The sequence below is a fragment of the Dryobates pubescens genome, chromosome 12 (assembly GCF_014839835.1).
Source record: "Dryobates pubescens isolate bDryPub1 chromosome 12, bDryPub1.pri, whole genome shotgun sequence".
Taxonomy (NCBI): domain Eukaryota; kingdom Metazoa; phylum Chordata; class Aves; order Piciformes; family Picidae; genus Dryobates; species Dryobates pubescens.
This window is the reverse complement of record NC_071623.1, coordinates 2,881,653-2,902,730: the sequence shown is the minus strand read 5'-3', so window position 1 is coordinate 2,902,730 and position 21,078 is coordinate 2,881,653. Positions and strand designations below refer to the sequence as shown.

General features: G+C 50.1%; 1 protein-coding gene across 3 annotated transcripts in view; it reads right to left on the bottom strand.

The window, feature by feature from the left end:
- Nucleotides 1–20,731, bottom strand: part of ILDR2 (immunoglobulin like domain containing receptor 2) — a 44,922-nt gene extending 24,191 nt beyond the window's left edge. Inside the window, exons 1-3 of one of the 3 annotated variants that reach the window (XM_054166103.1) lie at nt 20,333–20,731; nt 9,238–9,570; nt 8,057–8,176 (exon numbers count right to left, since the gene is read on the bottom strand). In XM_054166103.1, the coding sequence (XP_054022078.1) occupies nt 8,057–8,176; nt 9,238–9,570; nt 20,333–20,378 (499 nt within the window). In that variant the 5' untranslated portion in view covers nt 20,379–20,731. The remainder of the gene's footprint in view (nt 1–8,056; nt 8,177–9,237; nt 9,571–20,332) is intronic. The other 2 variants (XM_054166104.1, XM_054166105.1) reach the window with 2 other exon arrangements.
- Between the last annotated feature and the right edge of the window lie 347 nt (nt 20,732–21,078).

The following is a 21,078-nucleotide window of genomic DNA, read 5'->3' as shown; positions in this document are numbered from 1 at the left end:
GATACTTCTCCACAGAAGCTGCTGGGAGATTTATTGGGAGACCACGGCTCTGCAGCGAGTTTCTCCACACTCCTCCTGCTCAGAGTAAACTTTATCCTTTCTTCCTATCCTTCTCTTCAATTGGAGGGAGAAACAGCAGCAGCCTCTCTTAGAGATCAAAGTTTTAACAGGCAACAAAGACCTCCAAGGAGGCTGTTGCCATAGCTACCTTAGTAACAGAGGCCTTTTAATCATGCCAGTCTCCTTTGTGAGCAGCGTGTGGCTGTCGCTGGCAAGTAAGGAGGAAAAGGGGGGTAAAAAACCTTGGCAACAAGTAGCACTTCTAAATGGTGTGAAATAAATAACTAGGAGTAGGCTGGGCTAGGATGAGGGGGATTGGACCTAGGTAACAGAGGCAGCCCCACAGTAGTCCAAGGCAGGACAACAGCTGTGCCCAGCAAGGACCGGACGAGCGCGTTGGAGGTGGGAGGACACCAGCAGCCTTCCTGGCCTCAATGCCTTTCCTGGATTCTTAAGCAGAGGGTTCCTGTGCAATCACTTCCTTCACCTGCTGGCACTCCCTGCCTGTGGTCACGAACACACAGCTCAAGGTTGGAGAGCCCTCCGCGAAGTTGCTTACAGACCCCTCCCTGGCTGAGGTCTGGCCCTCTCATCCCCAACACACGGCCAGCAGCACTGACATCTCTGCCAACTGCTGTGACCAAGGACTGGCTCAGATGCTACTGGCAGCTTTTCAGCACAACAGAGCAAAATACTAATACCATCTTCTAGCAAGGGAAAAGTTTGCCAAGTACTTTTCTGTCTCCAAAACCACATCAACTTTTCTAATACAGTCTCCCCTGGCACACAAGAGACTCCAAACCTGACTATATTTATACCAGCCGTGAGTCACTTTGCTGAGTAAGAGCTGTCTTATTAGCATTGCACGCCATACACACACGTCCCACCAGGGATTTATCCTCTCTGAAAGCCAACGCACGTCTCTATTAGCACATTAATTACTGTGCAATATGCTGTGTGTATATGGATCGACATTCTTTCCTACCTATGGGTGTCAGACTTGATAAATTTGGTGTTTAGCCTGTATCAATATTGACTGGTAATACAAACTACTTCAGATTCCAGTTTGCCCGTGTCAAGGGCTGGCTGACTTTAACCTGGAGAAGAGGAGGCTCAGGGGAGACCTTCTTGCTGTCTACAACTACATGAAGGGAGGTTGTAGCCAGGTGGGGGTTGGTCTCTTCTCCCAGGCAATCAGCACCAGGACAAGAGGACACAGTCTGAAGCTGCGCCAGGGGAAGTTTGGGCTGGAGGTGAGAAGAAAGTTCTTCCCAGAAAGAGTAACTGGCCATTGGGATGTGCTGCCTAGGGAGGTGGTGGAGGTGTTCAAGAGGGGATTGGAGGTGGCACTTGAAGCCATGGTTTAGTTAGTCATGAGGTGCTGGGTGACAGGTTGGACTTGATGATCTCTGAGGTCTTTTCCAACCTTATTGATTCTGTGATTCTATGAAATCAATAAAGCCCTCAAGCACAAGCCCTATGAGGAGAGATTGAGGGAGCTGGGGTTGCTTAGTCTGGAGAGGAGGAGACTCAGGGGTGACCTTATTGCTCTCTACAACTACCTGAAGGGAGGTTGTAGTCAGGCAGAGGTTGGTCTCTTCTCCCAGGCAACCAGTACCAGAACAAGAGGGCACAGTCTCAGGCTGTGCCAGGGGAGGTTTAGGCTGGAGGTTAAGAGGAAGTTTTACACAGAGAGAGTGATTGCCCATTGGAATGGGCTGCCCGAGGAGGTGGTGGGGTCACCGTCACTGGGGGTGTTCAGGGCGAGGCTTGACAGGATGCTTGGTGCCATAGGTTAGTTGATTGGGTGGTGTTGGATGATAGGTTGGACACGATGATCTCGAAGGTCTCTTCCAACCTGGTTTATTCTATTCTATTCTAAGTACTAATAGTTGTTATTTAAAGCATAGCAACAGTAGAAGCTGAAGCTCCTGAAAGATTCATTACAGAATAATATTTCACTAATATATAATTTATTCATGTAATATTAGCTGCCAAACTGCACAGCAACAGCTGTCTAACCAAGCACATGGATCACTAACCAAAGCATCCAACCAACAGCTGGGCTTAGTGGATCGCTCCCCTGCCTCTTCCAGGAACTTGACACATCCTTGGGAATGAACCTACTGTTTCATGGAGCATGTCCAAGCTATGACAAGCCTCGTAACGCAAACACTGCCGCACATGCACGGAAGCAGGCATTTCAAGGCAGCCAGCTGTGCCTAGCTCTAACTACAGCCATTGCCCTACAGCTGTACCAGCTTGGGAAGGCAGCAGTAGAGCTGCTGTCCCACGACCCTGCACTTTAATTAGTAAATTCTCACTCTCAGAAAGGCTTACTGCCTGTGGCAGCTCAGGCTGGGTGCCTCCTGCTGCTGCCACACAGCTACACCTCCAGGGTCCCGAGGGTGCAGCCCAGCAGGTGGACACAGGGAGCTGTGTATTTCATACCCATAATATCCTGTGCCCTATAAATCCAGCTGCAAAGTCTTTCTCTCCCTCTTTCTTCCCTCTCTGCTCCTGTGGGAGATGCTCCCTATCAGGTAACACTGGGGGAGTATCTCAGGGTCTCTTAGTCCTGGCCAGGAGGAGAAGCAGGAGGGGCAGCCTCAGACCTGGCCAGCCTGAGCCCAGCCTAGCAGTGGGTGGGGGGAAGAAAGAGCCCTGGGGGGTTTGGGTATACCCTCAGGTGGGGAGAAGGGAAGTGCTGGGAGGCTTTGGGTGTGCTGGAGGGGACTCTGTATGCTTTGGGATTCTTTTGTCACTGTGCTTTGTAGCTTCTGTACAACACTTACTGCTTTTCCATTTAAACTTTCCATCATTTCTGCACTCCATTTGTGTGATGAGTGTCATTCTTTTGCCCCTCTCAGGGGCAAGAGAGGATCTGCCTGGCCTCAAACCAGGACTCTGGGTTGCATGCAGCCTTACACAATTAAGCCAGACTGCTTCCTCATGTGAGCAGGGTCACACGAAGCTAGGATGGAGTATCACTGGCACTGGTTTGAAGGTTACTCTGGTGCCCTGTGCCCATCGTGCTGGTACACACACCTGCAGCTCTCCTCAAGCAAGGCTGCAATGAATCACTTTACTGCAGGCCACTGACATTCTCATCTAAACAGCAGTGTGCACGAGGGCTACAAATAACGACTTAATAGCATTGTCTGTGGTTCAAGAAGCAGAATCCCTAGCTGCTAGGAATGTAGACTCAAACTGAGCATTCAGTCATTTTGATTCAGTACACTGGTTCTAAAAAAAAATTAACATGAACAAATAATAGTAATGCTGCAAATGGATTCACTAACCAGGCTGCAATCTCAATAAGGGGTTCCACATTTGTAGCAACACACAGGAGTGCAGAGTATCACTTGACTCCTGTTGTGAAACTGTACCAGTCTAGTAGTCCTGCTGCAGTAGAAGCAAAGTTCACAGTATCACAGTATTACAGTATAACTAAGATTGGAAGAGACCTTGAGGATCCTGGAGTCCAACCTGTCTCCACAGACCTCATGACTAGACCATGGCACCAAGTGCCACGTCCAATCCCCTCTTGAACACCTCCAGGGACGGTGACTCCACCACCTCCCTGGGCAGCACATCCCAATGACGAACGACTCGCTCGGTGAAGAACTTTCTCCTCACCTCGAGTCTAAACCTCCCCTGGTGCAGCTTGAGACTGCGTCCTCTTGTTCTAGTGCTGGTTGCCTGGGAGAAGAGACCAACCCCTTCCTGGCTACAACCACCTTTCAGGTAGTTGTAGAGGGCAATGAGGTCACCCCTGAGCCTCCTCTTCTCCAGGCTAAACAACCCCAGCTCCCTCAGCCTCTCCTCACAGGGCTGTGCTCAAGGCCTCTCCCCAGCCTTGTTGCCCTTCTCTGGACACCTTCAAGTGTCTCAATGTCCTTCTTAAACTGAGGGGCCCAGAACTGGACACAGGACTCAAGGTGTGGCCTCTAAGGTCCCTTCCAACCTGAGCCATTCTATGATTACATGTTTTCTGAAACAGGCCTGAAATGAGAGAGCACATGGGATTCTCTGGTGCCACCCAGAGCTGCCCAGCTGCTTTCTGTGTCAACACAACACATCCAGGTGACAGAACTCAACATTCAATAGCATCATGACCCAGGATGACTACTTAAGACTTCACTGGAAGTCTCTGTTATTGATTCCCTAAGAAACAATACTGTAAGAAATACAGCCAGGAACGCTGTAAGTTGCTCAGGTTGTGGATTTTGCCCCAAGTTGTGACAAAGCAGCATTTGACCAATTTTTAATGGTGCAACTCACTGTATAAAAGCAGGATTCTCCTCTTCTAGCTAAGCTAATTTCCATTAATTTGTTCATGCTATTAGGTATCAATCATTTTGCCTCCCAGACCTTTCAAAGTCTACACAGTAGTAAACTGTCCTGTCCAGCAGTAACTTTCTCTCACCAAAACATGCCTTTCATCTTGGCATTAACAGGAAACTTCTATTTCCTTTTCTGTTTTCATTTTCCTGTCTTCCCCTACTGATAGCATGAGTGGGTGGGACCTCTGCTTTATTCAGAATTCTCACTTTACCCTTAAATCTTGCAACAACCACAAAATAAACCATGTAAACTGTATCTGAAATGTCCACTGTTAGCAGGGAGCAAACAGTAATGTTTGCTGTGGGAACAGTAGTGTCTCTTACAGACACTATCCTTCCACTGCTCCCAACTGCTCTAACAGGGGATTTAGAATAGGATAGGGTAGGATGGGAGAGGATAGGGTAGGAGAGGAGAGGAGAGGAGAGGTTCGGAGAGGAGAGGAGAGGTTCGGAGAGGAGAGGAGAGGTTCGGAGAGGTTCGGAGAGGAGAGGTTCGGAGAGGAGAGGTTCGGAGAGGAGAGGTTCGGAGAGGAGAGGAGAGGTTCGGAGAGGAGAGGTTCGGAGAGGAGAGGTTCGGAGAGGAGAGGTTCGGAGAGGAGAGGTTCGGAGAGGAGAGGTTCGGAGAGGAGAGGTTCGGAGAGGAGAGGTTCGGAGAGGAGAGGAGAGGAGAGGAGAGGAGAGGAGAGGAGAGGAGAGGAGAGGAGAGGAGAGGAGAGGAGAGGAGAGGAGAGGAGAGGAGAGGAGAGGAGAGGAGAGGTTCGGAGAGGAGAGGAGAGGAGAGGAGAGGTTCGGAGAGGAGAGGAGAGGTTCGGAGAGGAGAGGTTCGGAGAGGAGAGGTTCGGAGAGGAGAGGTTCGGAGAGGTTCGGAGAGGTTCGGAGAGGTTCGGAGAGGTTCGGAGAGGTTCGGAGAGGTTCGGAGAGGTTCGGAGAGGAGAGGAGAGGAGAGGAGAGGAGAGGAGAGGAGAGGAGAGGAGAGGAGAAGAGAATTAACAAGGTTGGAAAAGACCTCAGAGATCATCAAGTCCAACCTATCACCCAACACCATCTAATCAACTAAACCATGGCTCTAAGTGCCACATCCAATCCCCTCTTGAACACCTCCAGTGATGGTGACTCCACCACCTCCCTGGGCAGCACATCCCAATGGCCAATCTCTCTTGCTGGGAAGAACTTCTTCCTCACATCCAGCCTAAACCTCCCCTGGCACAGCTTGAGACTGTGTCCTCTTGTTCTGGTGCTGGTTGCCTGGGAGAGGAGACTAACCCCCACCTGGCTACAACCTCCCTTCTGGGAGTTGAAGAGAGCAAGAAGGTCTCCCCTGAGCCTCCTCCTCTCCAGGCTAAGCAACCCCAGCTCCCTCAGCCTCTCCTCACAGGGCTGTGCTCCAAACTCCTCCCCAGCTTTGTTGCCCTTCTCTGGACACCTTCCAGCATCTCAACATCTTTCCTAATCTGAGGGGCCCAGAACTGGACACAGGACTCAAGGTGTGGCCTAACCAGTGTTGAGCACAGGGCACAATGACTTCCCTGCTCCTGCTGGCCACACTATTCCTGATGCAGGCCAGGACGCCATTGGCCTTCTGGGCCACCTGGGCACACTGCAGGCTCATGTTCAGCCTACTCTCAACCAGTTCCACCCAAAGAGCAGCAAACAGCAAAACAACAATCAAAACCCTTTTACCCCATGTCTTCCAGGAGTGGAATTGCTCTAACCTATATCTGTCCAGATGTAGGATGATAGCATATTTACATGTTGCATCTTCACTGCTGGCTGCTTCCATCAATGGTAAAGAAAATGAAGCAGGCAGAGAGGAGCAGGGAGCAAAGGCAGAGAGAAAACAAGGGAGGAGGGAAAATAGCTAGGTAATGTGGAACTGCTCCAAAAGCTGGAATGCTGCCTTCATACACACTACCTAGGAAAAGAAATACACACAAGCTGCACTGAACAGCATGAGGCAGAACGAAGTATGCCCACGACAAGAATGCTTTCATGACGCTGCCAAACTTAGCAGAGTGCTTCATGTAGTGCAAGGTCAGATCCACAGGCTGTGGTGCACAGAAAAGCAAATGTGGTCAAGGTGATGCAGCCTAAGCTACATGTGCCTGCTCAATACAACCACAATGAACTGGATCTGGGGACACCATCAATCCAACTTCAGAGAAGGAGATTTCTTTGTTTTCTCCTCATATGTAGTCTTACACACACACCGAAAAATAGAATCTTCCTGTTACCATGGCACTGTTTCATCACTGGTGTCTGAGCAGTTGTAGACACATATAAGAGGAAGACATCAAATCCTGGACAGGAAGGTGAAGAAGGGACAAAATTCAGCAACCCATAACCAGAGTCACAGACAGGTTCTTTGGAGAGGCTACATGACAGCTACAACTGCCAGCTGGCAGAGATAACCTCCGCTGAACATGTCAGTCTTGTGCCTGTTAAAACCAACTCATGATACCAATTTACACAGGGGTATGACACTGTTTCCTGGAGGAACACATTCTCCAGTTGTCCATTGCTTGACTGACACCTGAAGGAGTGAGAGGAGGTGATGGCACTGTTATATTCAGTCAAGCACTCAATCTGGTTTGGTTTGTAATGACAACTACAGGCTCAAATATAGATCTCTGTTTAACTCTGACCCCAGCAGGACACTTAACAGACATGTTCTTCCATACACCTCACAAATCACCTTCACACTACAGACCCAAGCTTCTTCAAATTTCCTTCACAGGATGTACAGAATCTGTACACTCAAGAACCATGCAAGGATGCTGACAGACAAGCCCTGCTGTCAGCAGGTCTTAAAGTTACTCGGGGGAAACTCATCCTCCTCGCCTGGGGCATTCTAACCGTGAAGTACTACAGCTAGCTCAAGGCAGTGTCAAAAAGATGTCCCTGCTTTTCTCCACTAGCTGGGGTAGGTGATTTTTTTTGACCTTTACAGTGAGCTGGATTATGGAAGCCATTACTGAAAACTAACTCTGCAAACAGAAAAGAAACTGACCCTGCTCACCACATTACTCGAGGAGTTAAGCAGAAGCACAGTGCAGAGAGAACAGACCCCTTCAGTGGCAGCATGAGCCTAAGCTGATTAGGCTCACTGTGAAACTGCAGCTCCAACTGGACAACTACAATCAGGCAAACAGAAAAATATCCCAAACTGACACACTCAAGCAGATAAACCACAGTGCCTCTCGACACCCTCGCAGGTCAGAGGAGTGGGATACAAAGGCAGAGATAAAAGACTGCCAACAGCATATGACTGAATGTCTTCTGGGTGTCTATTTTTAAAAGACTCTGTCTCCAGTGAGTACTCTGCTGCAATTTCATGGGTTTATGCCTTAAGAAACAAGGGTTCTGACTTTCCACAGCCCTGCACTTTCTGTAGTCATTTATGCCTGTGCAATGTGTGAGTGGTGTGGGTGTAAACATTACTATTCTGGTTTTGTAGCATTTGCCACCCGCTCTGCCTAGGTGTGAATGACTGCACAAGGTGCAAGGCAACGGCGAAGGTACCGAGGGGACTGTTTTACATAGATCTTACACCCATAGTAATATGGTGCACAGAAATGTAGAGAGAGACAGAGAGCAGAAGGGAAGAAGCATCAGCTAGATGCTGAAAAAAGGAATCCAACAAAGGAGCTTACCAAGCACAAGCAGCTCCACTGATTCTTCATTCTTGCCCTCCACATCATCCGGTGTAATGATAAGGCAGTAATAGAGCCCACTGTCTCCCCACATCAGCTTCCCAATCTGAAGATCTGCATCTAAAAGGCAAAAAAGAAACATCAGACTTTCCTTCCAACATCTATAGGAGCAGTGAAGCATTGAAGGAATTGCATCCCTCTCTGTGTCCCAAATCCATTTTATCTCCCTGTCAAGAAGAGGTGTTAACCTCATCCAGAGTATCACAGAACCGGGGGAAAAACAACAGGCTCAGGACTCTGTGGCTTTACATGGGAAGGCAGGCTAATGCCACAGAGGCAGCTCACTCTGCAAGTGCCAAGAGAAGGGGCAACTAATGTCACATTCTGTCCTTCCTATCACCTGAGGCCTGGGGTCCCAAGAGTATCCATACTGCGCAAGAAGGGCTTAGACAGCGTCTCACTACAGCGCTTCAGTCAACCACCAAATAGGTTACATGGCTACAAAGGAAAATACTCCCCATCATGTGCTTTCCTCACCAAAGACTCTCCCCTTCTGGTGAGGTGGCCTCCTGAGTCAAGCAGAAGCCTTGCACTTTTGAGGGCAAGGTTTCTCACATGGACTTCCAGACCAAATGTTTAAGGACTCTGCCAACCCTCATCTCCACACAACTTGACCTCATGGAAATCTCTTCCCTTCACAGTGCCCAAGGCTTTGCAGGTTCAGGCTCATGACAAGGTAAGGTGGTGAACCCCAGAGCTGAGCAAACATGAGACATAGGATAATTATAGTATTTTGGAACTAAGGAAGAAAACATCAGTGGAGGCTGCAAGGAAGAATAATCTAGCCCACAAAGACTGCACTCATCTTGCTGGCATCCCTGTCTTAATGAAAACCCATATGAAGAGCAATATGCAGAAGCCAGGAATCAAAACCTTCCATTTCATCAAAGGGAAAATAATACTGTATCAGAATTGAAGACCTGAATGGATTTGGGCAGAGGGAAGAGCCTTCGGGGCTAGGGGACGGTTGGTTGACTCCTATATGTCTGACACACAACAGCTCCCTTCCAGCAGTGTTTTCTAAGGGAGTTAACTGAACAATTACTGACAGCCTCCAGTATCCCAAACTGCTAAGGGTCCATTCCAAGCCCCACCAATAATCACTGGAGTAAGAGAGTTACCGTGGACAATGCTGATATCCCTTTCCTTATAGAAGTCCCCTATAGTGATGGCAGATCCTTGCTTGGAAGCCACGACACGGACTGTCCTCCTGCTGTCCACACAGTCCAAGTAGGGATCCCAGTCCAGGTTTCTCTTGCTCATTGTTTGTAAACCAGAAGTCACCATACCCAAAGCTTCTCCCATCCGGTCCTGGCAGTAAGATTTAAACCTCCACTGTACCACAGCTGGCTGGGTGGAAGAAGTAGAGAAATGGCAGCGAAGCAGAGCAGGCTGAAACAACATTGCCACCTTCTTCTTCTCAGGCACAGTGACTTGCAGCCCTTCCACCTCAACTAGAAGACAAAAACATGAGTGTCATATGCTTTGGCATTGCTTAAACAGGAAGCTACTGCATTTTTATCAAGGCATCACTCTCCCCGCATGCATAACATTAAAACCTGTCTGTGTTTCAGGTGCTACAGTGCAACACTCCTCAGTGTATGTAAGCACAGATGTTAGCAGCAGAATTTTGCTTTATTCACAGCCTACAGCCACAAAGAAAAACACAGCATGATGGGGCTGAGGGCTCAAATGTGGTATCCTTAGGCTCCGTAGAAGACTCCAACACGTTGGTGTGGCAATTCATAGCTTCTGTGGCAGGTTCACAGATACAGAAGAGATATTTTAGGGTTGGCCATATTCCACTTCAACATCAGGCCATACAAGGGGAGAGAGTTCAATGAGAATCCCAACACAGAAAAAGCCACCCCCCTCCCAATCTAGGCAGCACCACACCTCCACTTTAAAAGTTGGGTCGCACAGTGTCTGGCCCAGCCCACAGCACACTGGTGCCCAGTTAGTGCTGACTGCTCTGCCAAACTCTAGAGATGCATGAAGAAGCAGATCCAAATTGCAGAGCTCCTGCCAGGGCTGGCATGTAGCACTGAGAGAAACTGCTCTGTGTGGGAGGTGTGGAGAAAAATGGCCCAAACACTCAAGTTATTCACATTCCCAGGGAGGAGATGGATCTCTACATGCAACGATTATCTACCAGCTGACAGCAGACCTGCATCCTGAAGCTGATATATTAAGACTTCAGAGAAGATGCATGGGACTGCTACCACATCCTTGTGTAGCTTAGGGAGAAGCTGAGAGTCAGTGAGCAATGTCAGCAGAGAGCCCTCAGGAGAGTGAGGTGCTCCATCTACCCGCAGCAGCATGGCTCAAACCTCACAGGCATGCCCTTCATTGCTCCCCTCCTTCTTGCACTGCAGGCAGCAGCGACTGAGAGCACTTACACAACACTGGAAACACATGCTGACACTTTCCCAAGCAGGGATGTGCCAGCCTGTGGAGGAACACAAACACCCCAGAAGCAAGGAATTAAGTTTGTAACCAGGAGCACACTCTGCAGCTGAGGAGCAGTAGCCAGTGGGTTTGTAAGAGAAACTAGTTCCAGTATGGGAGATGGGGATCATGGCCTACACCCCATTACCACATACCCCACAGCCCAGAGCAGCATACAGTGAAAAAGAGGGCAAGACACAAAGAAACATGCAAGAGAATGGAGCAGAAGAGGAGGATGTTTATATAACATCAGGAGGGACTAGTGGACTAAGGGGAAATTTGGGAAGGAATAAAACACTGAGGACAAAGTAAGGCTTCATAATGTTGGAAAGCAGCAGGACAGAAGGGCATATGCCAAGAAGTAACAAAACAGAGTACAGATAAAGTATCAGGGTATAGGAAGCAGAAGGGTAAGCAGGATGACAATCATGGAAGCAGGAAGCTTACATTCAGCTGGAACAAATTGAAGAAGGTGTCTCAGCCTAGGTCAAAATAATTTCAAAGGGCTGGAGCCAGGTTGCAGGCAACTAAGAAACAGTGTAGAGATGAGAGGAAATGGAGTCAGAAAAAATAAACCACCCACTATAGAAACTAGAGATGAAAAGGAGATGGGAGCTGGCAAAACAAAGCAAAATGACAGGAGATATCTTTAGGATGGGAAGGGAGGAGGGGAAAGGCATAGACTAAAGCACTGGAGCTTAAAGCAGATGGAGAGCAATAAATGCAGCAGGAGTATGACAACCACGGGCGTGAAGGGACAAGGTTAAGTTGGAGACAGCTGCACACCTGAAAAGCAAAAATAAGCAGAGACCTCATAGTCAGCAGTCAGAACCAAAAGAAAGTGAAGATGCTGGACCAACACTGAATATTCATCTCAACAAGCTATCAATGTTCAAACTACAAATCTCCATGAAGTCTATAAATACCAGTCAGGGGAGAAAAAGTATGGACAGAACCTAGGGGAAAGCATATTTCAGCGAGGCAAGGCAGCCACTGATACTAGCAGAGTAACTGATCTTGGCAGGATTTCACCCTGGGGACTCCTATGTGAAGGCACAAGGGTGCCATGGCACTTGCACAGGAATGCTGCATTATGCACAGAAGGAATATAGGACATCATGCACGTTGTACTTGTGCCATACAGAAATTACACAGGAGATGTCACTAGTTTTGCCAGAAGAGCCTGGATGCAAAGCTAAATGCTGACACGTGGGTGTCCCCCAGAGGAGCGAAAAACACAGCAGTGGTCCCAACAAGATGCTCTCCCAGAGAGGCAGAGGCATGAGGCAGCTCCTCCATTATCCCACGGTGAAGGGGGAAAGAGAAGTCAAGAAGTGTGAGCTGGGACATTTCTGCCAGGCCTGTTCCCAGGGCCTAGAGGGGCAGAAATGTGGGGGCCATGCAGCACTGAGAACATCAACACTTGCTTCTCAAGGTGAACCAAGCGGTAACACTGTTTTACTCTCTGTTCCCCAAAGACTCCTGACTCCCCAGCTGCATCTGAATGCAAGAGACATGAGGAACACCTTGAGAAACAAACGGGTGCAGGCCAGACTTCTACCTGGCAACTCTGTATCTGACCCCATGCACTCCAGGGCCAAAGCCAGTATCACAGTATCACTAAGGCTGGAAGAGACCTCGAGGATCCTGGAGTCCAACCTGTCTCCACAGACCTCATGACTAGACCATGGCACCAAGTGCCACGTCCAATCCCCTCTTGAACACCTCCAGGGACGGTGACTCCACCACCTCCCTGGGCAGCACATCCCAATGACGAACGACTCGCTCAGTGAAGAACTTTCTCCTCACCTCGAGTCTAAACCTCCCCTGGCACAGCTTGAGACTGTGTCCCCTTGTTCTGGAGCTGGTTGCCTGGGAGAAGAGACCAACCCCTTCCTGGCTACAGCCACCTTTCAGGTAGTTGTAGAGGGCAATGAGGTCACCCCTGAGCCTCCTCTTCTCCAGGCTAAACAACCCCAGCTCCCTCAGCCTCTCCTCACAGGGCTGTGCTCAAGGCCTCTCCCCAGCCTTGTTGCCCTTCTCTGGACACCTTCAAGTGTCTCAATGTCCTTCTTAAACTGAGGGGCCCAGAACTGGACACAGGACTCAAGGTGTGGCCTAACCAATGCAGATTCCAGGGGCACAATGACTTCCCTGCTCCTGCTGGCCACACTATTCCTGATGCAGGCCAGGATGCCATTGGCCCTATTGGCCACCTGGGCACACTGCTGGCTCATGTTTAGGCAGCTGTCAATCAGTACCCCCAGGTCCCTCTCTGTTTGGCAGCTCTCCAGCCACTCTGACCCCAGCCTGTAGCTCTGCATGGGGTTGCTCTGGCCAAAGTGCAGCACCTGGCACTTGGACTTGTTGAATGCCATCCCGTTGGACTCCGCCATCTGTCCAGTGGGTCGAGGTCCCTCTGCAGAGCCCTTCTGCCCTCTAACTGACCAACATCTGCTCCAGCATGTGACACAAACCGATCAAGTGACTCCTCACACCACTTCAGGGATAAAACAGTGACACAGGGGATATTTAAATCTTTCCCTTGTGAGCGAAGTACACTGCTTATAAACACAGTGCTTTCAGCTAACCCTGCACCATAGCCTTCCTTCCCTGTTAATGAGATTAATGAGTTTGGCAAGCCAGGAACCGCTTTAATAAATGATTAGCCGCACTGTAGCAAATTCTCCTCTGGCTAACTCCCCCCACCCTACCCACATGTGAATGTCTGTATCAAGAAAAGCAGCTTTTGGGAAAACACAGGAATTCTTTTTCCACCCAAGAGCACTCTGGAGATGCATTGTAAATTATCTGGCACCTTCTATATCCTATCTCAAGCTCTTTAGTAACTTTTGAAGTATTATTTTAGGATCCTTTCCAGAAATAGCACCTAAGAGCAACACAGTGCTTGAGAGACTGGAGCAGTGAAAACTCTAGGTAGGTCTATTTAAGTCAAATTATATACAATTATACATGGCTGAACTGGGAAATTATACACCTGTTATTTCCTCTGCCAAAAAAAAAAAAGAGTGATTGGAATCCGTTCATGTCAGGGCCGTGACGGCGTCCATCAAAAACGCCGACAGGATGTTCCACCGCCTGAGGACCACCACTTAGGTCCATGCCTGTGAATTACAGAGGGCTGCTTAGGGATTGCCTCAACTTCAAGAAGAAACTCCTGACCTCAAAAGTCTTCAAGAGACTAGCCAAGACTTAAAAAAAGCATCCCAGGACAGAACTCTGGGCTGTTTATACGGCAGAGTCACAAACAAAGAGTGAGGGATGCGATGAAAAGGATGACAAGCTTCGTGGCAGCACCGTGGTAGCTCTTTGTCTAGTCTAACACAAGTAGCACTAAAAAAGAAAGTTAATTGTGCTCTGCTGTGTTTTGACTAATGCAGACAAGCAAGATTAGGCCTTATTTCAAAGTCATCACGGAAATGGAATTCCAGCGCTTCAGCAAAGCAACCTATTCATTGTGAAACTCACGATGTTTGAACTTGCACCAGAAAAATCTGCCTGGGGGGGGAAGGGGGGGGGTCATGATTATGTGACAATTCTGTTCTCCTAATTCTGTTCTCCTTCTTTCTTGTCCTCCTGTATCCACAGAAAGAGGTCTGCAAAGAGTTCTGATTGATCAGGTGCATCTTAAAAACACAGATACCCTTCAGAAACGGGCAGAACCTATGGGTTTGTGTGCCTGTGCATGTGTACACACACACTCCCAGAGAACCAGCTTAAAAACCAACACACTTCAGAAATATAATTGTGTGGGGATTGTCTGCTTCACATCTGCACTATTTATCCCCTTTCTCCAATTATTTTCCTAAACTATCCTCAGATGAAGCATTCAAATTCTGCAATCAGCATTACAGACAAACTATCACTAATACATTTTAGTGGGGGATAAAGAAAACTCCAGTAAGTGATTATACAAGAGATATTTGTAGGGGAGCACCTGGGCCTTGCGAGCCTGATCTTCCCAAGAACCTTCCACAAGTAAAGAGAGAAGGCAGCTGAAAGGTGGTGACTTACTTTTCAATTGCCCTCTGAGGCTGGATAGGATAGGATAGGATAGGATGGGATGGGATAGAATAGAATAGACCAGGTTGGAAAAGACCTTTGAGATCATCAAGTCCAACCCATCATCCAACACCATCTACTCAACTAAACCATGGCACCAAGCACCCCATCAAGTCTCCTCCTAAACACCTCCAGTGATGATAACTCCACCACCTCCCTGGGCAGCACATTCCAATGGCCAATCACTCTCTCTGTGAAGAATTTCTTCGTAATCTCCAACCTAAACCTCCCCTGGCACAGCTTGAGACTGTGTCCTCTTGTTCTGGTGCTGGTTGCCTGGGAGAAGAGACCAACCCCCATCTGGCTACAATCTCCCTTCAGGGAGTTGGAGAGAGCAAGAAGGTCTCCCCTGAGCCTCCTCTTCTCCAGGCTAAGCAACCCCAGCTCCCTCAGCCTCTCCTCACAGGGGTGTGCTCCAGAACCCTCCCCAGCTTTGTTGCCCTTCTCTGGACACCTTCCAGCAACTCAACATCTTTCCTAAACTGAGGAGCCCAGAACTGGACACAGGACCCAAGGTGTGGCCTGACCAGTGCTGAGTACAGGGCACAATGACTTCCCTGCTCCTGCTGGCCACACTATTCCTGATGCAGGCCAGGATGTCATTGGCCTTCTTGGCCAGCTGCACACACTGCTGGCTCACATTCAGCCTCCTGTCAACCAGCACCCCCAGGTCCCTTTCTACCTGGCTGCTCTGCAGCCACTCTGACCCCAGCCTGTAGCTCTGCCTGGGGTTGTTGTGGCCAACGTGTAGAACCCGGCACTTGGATGTGTTCAATCTCATCCCAGGAAGATTCACCTTCACTACACAGCCTTATGGTAGCCTTTATGAATAGAATCACAGAACAGTTGGGTTGGAAGGGACTTTAAAGATCACCTAGTTAGAATAAAGTTGATCTGAAGCACTAATCTCAAAGCCAAGCACTGTAGCTCAGTGTAGTAAGTCTCAGACTGCATCCTTCTAGTGCATAAGATTTGAGTCCAAAAGCAGGCAGCAGACATTATTCTTCAGATCAGCAAGTGTCTCCATACCCATGCATGCACCACTTCTCTTTCTTGGCAGTTACTTGGCTTTTGCTACCACTTGCCTGAGGCAGTACAGCTGATGCTACAAAATGACAAAAATTACACCCTCCAGTTTTAGGTACCTTTATTGACAGGAGTGGCAGTTGTGCACACAGGAGAATGGAAGGCATCTCAGAAAAACTACTCCTAGGCTACACCAAAGGGCTTTGGAAGAAAAGTATACATTGATTGGTAAGAGACAGTGGTCCCAGGGTAGTTTATATCACTTTCCCAAGCAAAGTAAACCCCTTTACAAGAGGTAAAAGAGTGATACATCTTTCTTTTTTGTGCCTTGGCTACTCTGCATCAAATAAAGTGTTCTTTCCCCTACTGCTGAATACCAGCAGACCATACACAGTCACACCATCCACACTTCCAAGCATGGATCAAGCCTGAAACAGGAAGTGCAAGACCTGGGCTTCAAGCCTGAAAGGTCAGAGATGATAGATGTGTAAACAGGTGAATGGAGAGATAATGGTCTCCCTGAGATTGTGTGCTACAGATTCTTGCCTGCTCATGCTGGACTAAATCAAATAAATGCAATTTATCAGCAAAAGCTATCACCATCAGATTGTGTTGAGTGGCTTATGGGAAATTAATTGGATGTCTTGCTCTGGTTCCTATCACACTTCTGTTCTTAGCTCTCTAGCCACCAACTGTCAACTTTTTTAGACAGTAAGAAACTAGTGCCTAAATAGGTCAGCTGCATCTGAGGTGAAAGCACAGTACTGCTTTTTACAGCTCCATAGCAAAAATGAGAATCTCAGCTCCCTAACTGCTTGATCTGGAAAGGGACAAAACCAAAGCAGCCAGGGAAAGGCATGGCCTTGCACACAGCCATCACTCACAGCACAGACTCTCAGCACACAAACACTCCATGTAGGACACAGCTCAGGCTCTGTAAGCTGACCACAGTACATGTTGGACTGTTCCTTGCTATTCCCCATTCTCTGTGATGCTGTCTGCCAGACACTCCAGTTCCTGACTTCTCCAGCTAAAGTACAAAGCTCTGAAATGGCAAGGACTGTGTAAGGGCTTTCCACAAGACATCTTTCTGGACATTTCATGGGGTTTTCTAGTCATTGGTCTCCCTTCATCAGCTTACCTGTGCTCACTACACTTGTACAACCTGGCCCTTTCACACATTCACAAAGTTCACCCTGAATCTTTCCAGAGCAATTATCTCAGTTTTGACCACCAGATCAAATCCCCCTGAGAGCTGTCACCATTGTCAGATGGCTCCTAGTCTACAGTCTTGTTTGCTACCCCAGAAATCAGTCCCAGAACTATCACAAAGGAACTCATTACCACCAGAAGCCCAAGAATGAAGGAAAAGGAATGGGAAGAGCCTCTCCAAGCCTTTTAACACTGAGACATAACACCAATCCTTGGGATGGCACAGGGTTTTCCACAGGTGCCAGAATCACTCAGAGTGATCTCACAGGAATAAAAAGGGAGGAAAATGTGAGATTTCTTCCCAGTTACACAATGCTTATGCTGTGTGCAACCAGACAAGGCAAGTCAGATGAATACTTTAAGGCAGATAAAAAAGAAAACATCCATTTCCCTTGCTTCCCAAGAAGTCTGCTCAGTTGGTCAGGAAATAACCATGCTCCAGCATGTCCCTCTGCCTGCTCTGATAAAGTGTGGCTTGGAAAATAGAGGTTGTAAATCTACCTGCCCTGCTCTGTACTGTACCACTGCACTGCCATGACTCTTCTGCATAGGGAGAGTAAACAGGTACTGACTGCTAAACTAGTGGTGAAAAATTATGTATCAGGAAGAGCAGATCGCAATGCAATGTGCAGTCTTCCACCTGCAGTCTTTGTAAGCTTGAGTCATGAGGTGGACAAAACTTTGCTCTGCTCGTTCTGTAAGTAAAACTGGAGCTCAGCTTCCAGCACAACACTTCTCTGTAGTTTTATATGCATCGGGAATTACAGCATCAGTAACAATAATGGTAACCATGAGGGGAGGATTCATTCGAGAATCAAGCTGCACTGGGTAGTTTACAAGAATCAGCTTCACAATGGGGCTTAAGGATACTTGACAAATTGTACTTTCTTTTTCTGCAGAGAGAACACAGTCCCACGCATTTCCTAAACCCTTTCACTTCACAGGAAGGAGTAAGGATGACCTGCTCTTCATCCCTTTGCTGTTGTCATTAAAACAGCAGCTTTAGGCATACGGGAGAGCAGGGCTGGAGGCAAACAAGCCTGACCAAAGCCACTGAACATCACACAGACTTTTTTTAACTGCAGTAAACCACAATGCACATAATCAAACAAAAGATAAATGCAAAGAGCCAAAAACTAAAGACAAACAAAGCACGGAGAGGAATCACTGCTGGGAGAAGAGGAACTGTGAGTGCTGATTAGAAATTTCTCAGCCCACCTCGAGGAGGGAGTGGGGGGAGAGAAGGGAGGGAGAGAAGGGGGAGCGAAGGGGGCAAGAGCCTCTCATTCTTACTCCCTTTTGTCTCCCTGCTTCCTCCCCATCTTGCACTCTGTCTCTTACTCTGGCCCCTCTACCTCCCAACCCCCACTTCTCTTTACCAGAGTGGAGTGTACCACTCTGGCTGGATTAGGGTTCCTTACCTTTCATTCCTTTGCACAGCCACTGGGGACAGGAAAATCTTGAATCCATGTTTGCTAGCCTGTCTCCCTTTTCTGTGCACACACATACACACTCACACCTTTGCTTATTTGCTTTCTCTTGGCCGTGAAAAAGGACAGCAGAGCCTGATCTGTCGCTGGGAAGCGGCGGACGGGAGGCTGGAGAACAAGCTGACACCAGCTGCCTCCATCTCAGCACAAGGCTACAGCTAACCTGTTGCCGGCCGGAAGCCTTTGCCTGCCGGCGGTCGACAGCGGCAGCAGCACGCAGTCCTGCCTCAAAATCCCAGGACTAGAGGAGACTGGAAGGTTTTCCTAGTGCAGCAGTATCTCTCTCCCTCTCTCTCTCTGCATAGACCTTGCATGCTCCAAACAGCGGTCGCTGCCAGTAATCACGAACTACCTTTAACGGAGCATGAACGGTGTCAACAACCCATCCTTTCAGCTTGATGTTAAAGTCCTGATTTAGCCAGACTTGTCCAGATCATTAAAAAGAGGGAGGAATGCAGTGTCATGTTTATCTACACCCTGAATTCCTTTAGCAGTCCCTAGATGCTATTTATCAGTGTACTACCATAGCTAGTAGGAAAGGAGTGCTAGTACTTGCAGGTGCACTGGCACTCCAGACCAAGTCAGTGAAGCGGGGCATGTTTGGAAGCAGCCAAATGGCCGGGAGGCCCGGAGGCAAGGAGGGAGGATGAGCTGGAAGCTGATGAAGTCCCAGCTGGGGCCATGAAACCCTGGAAGGGAGCAGTAGGCAGGCACCAGTGTTGAAGATGACTCAGAGTGAAAAAGCAAGGAAAGCGATGGGTGGGTGGTAGGAGAGAGGTGTTATGACTAAAAGCCGAATTTACTGCTCGTGAATTCTAAATCTGAACAGGAAGAGCCTGAGGTCTTTTTTGTGGGATACATTGGTTATGGTGGGAGATATATGCCACTTAATCCAAGTGTGTCTGATGCTTCTTTCAGCCTGTAACCAGCCTGCCTGGCTAAGTCTGCCTGCTCCAGCTTTTCCTAAAGCCTCCGGCTCCTGCCTGCGCTTGGATGTTGCACTGGCTCAGTGGAGGCAAATCTCTCCGATTCCCAGACACTCTGTCGCTTCTATTTCGCTGTAGACCCTACCCTCTCCTTTCCTCGTTGTCCAGCCCTCAGGCCCAGCTCCTTTTCACCCTCTTCCCACCGCAGAGCCCCCTCTCCCCTCTGGTTCCCCCTCCTCCTTGCTGAGAGAGTATGCCCGACCTCTGTGGGAGCCGGCCGGGCAGGAGCCGGTGTGGGAGCCGCGCTGGGGGCCATCAATCCCGTCCTGCCCTCACAAAGGCCTGGCCACTACAGGGAAGGACGGATCCTGCCCCCCTGGAAGCCGGGGCAGAAGCAGAGCAACCTTCTCTCGCACTTCTATTAGACGGCGTGCGCGGCTAGGACATCGGGCAAGGAGAAGTTCCTGCAATTGTTCCCGGCCCAGCGTGGGCGGGCGGGAGAGCGGAGGGTTATCACCATGCCCCCTGCACCGTAGCCAAGGCCACTCCAGCACCCCCGCACTCCTTCTGTCCCCCTAGTCCTGCTCCTATCTTCCCCATCACAAACGCCCCTCTCCTCGGCTCCTCTCTTCGCTGGAGCCGCCGGGACCCAAGCAGCCTCGCACCCAGAAGCGCTAGGGATCCACGGGACATGCCCCAGCCCCAGCTTGCTTCGGCCCCACGGCCGGGCCCGCGCAAGCAGGAGGCGCCGGCCGCCTCCTCCCGTCCCCTGCGGGACTAGCCCTCTCCGCGAAGTCTCCGCAAACTGCATCGCGGGACGCCCCAGACAAGCCCTGCCACCTCACGCTGGCTCCCGCCGAAGCTGCCCTCCCGCCGAAGCTGCCCTCCCGCATTCTGCCAGGGCAACTCCCCAAACATCCCCTTTTCCCCATGAAGAAAGGCGAAGAGCCCCGCGGAGCACGGCACAGGCACATCGGGGCCACCGGGACGCCCGTGCTCCCTCCGCTCAATGGGCTGCTGCCCGCTGCTACCTGTGAGCCACATGAGGACGATCCAGCCCAGGACGTGCCCATCCATCTTCCCGCTGGCCCCGGCGGGCGGCAGGAGCGAGGAGGGGGCGAGGCGGGGCGGGCGCGACCATGCCGCGGGGCGGCGGGAGAGACTCGGGGGGGGCGGAGGGGAGGTCTGGAGGCGGCCCCGCCCGGCGCGCCCCGCAGTCCGCTCCGGCAGTCGCCTCCCCGCAGAGCCGGCCGGGCTGGCTGCGAGCAGCCGCGCAGTGTGGCTTCACTTCGCTCCGCTCCTCCCCCCCCGCCGGCTGCGGGTTCCCGCGGCAGCTGGGGGCTGTCCAGGCGCGGCGGCAGGCGGGGACAGCGCGGCGGCAGCGGCGGCGGGGCTCGGGTGGGGGGCGCCGCCGCCGGGAGGCAAGCGGAGGACAGCAGGGGGCGGGGGACGCGGCTTCCCGAAACTGCTTCCCCCCCTCCCGCCGGCGAAGGCACGTTTCTGTTGCCAGGTGCCGCTGGGGAGGGGTGCCGGAGCTTTTCTCTGCCTACGGGCGCCCCGGCACGTTTCTTTGCTACTTCTCGAACCACCGGGCGCAGAGCGACGCGCAGTCCCCGAGTCACCGCGGGGCGATCAGCGGCCTCCACGCCTGCCTACAACTTCTCTAGTAAGCACTTCAAAACATCCACTCGGATGATGGGTCCTCCCCCAGTTAACCAAGCACATAGACCGCTCCGATTCTGAATTGCCTAGGGATTTTCACTTCCAGCATGGGCAC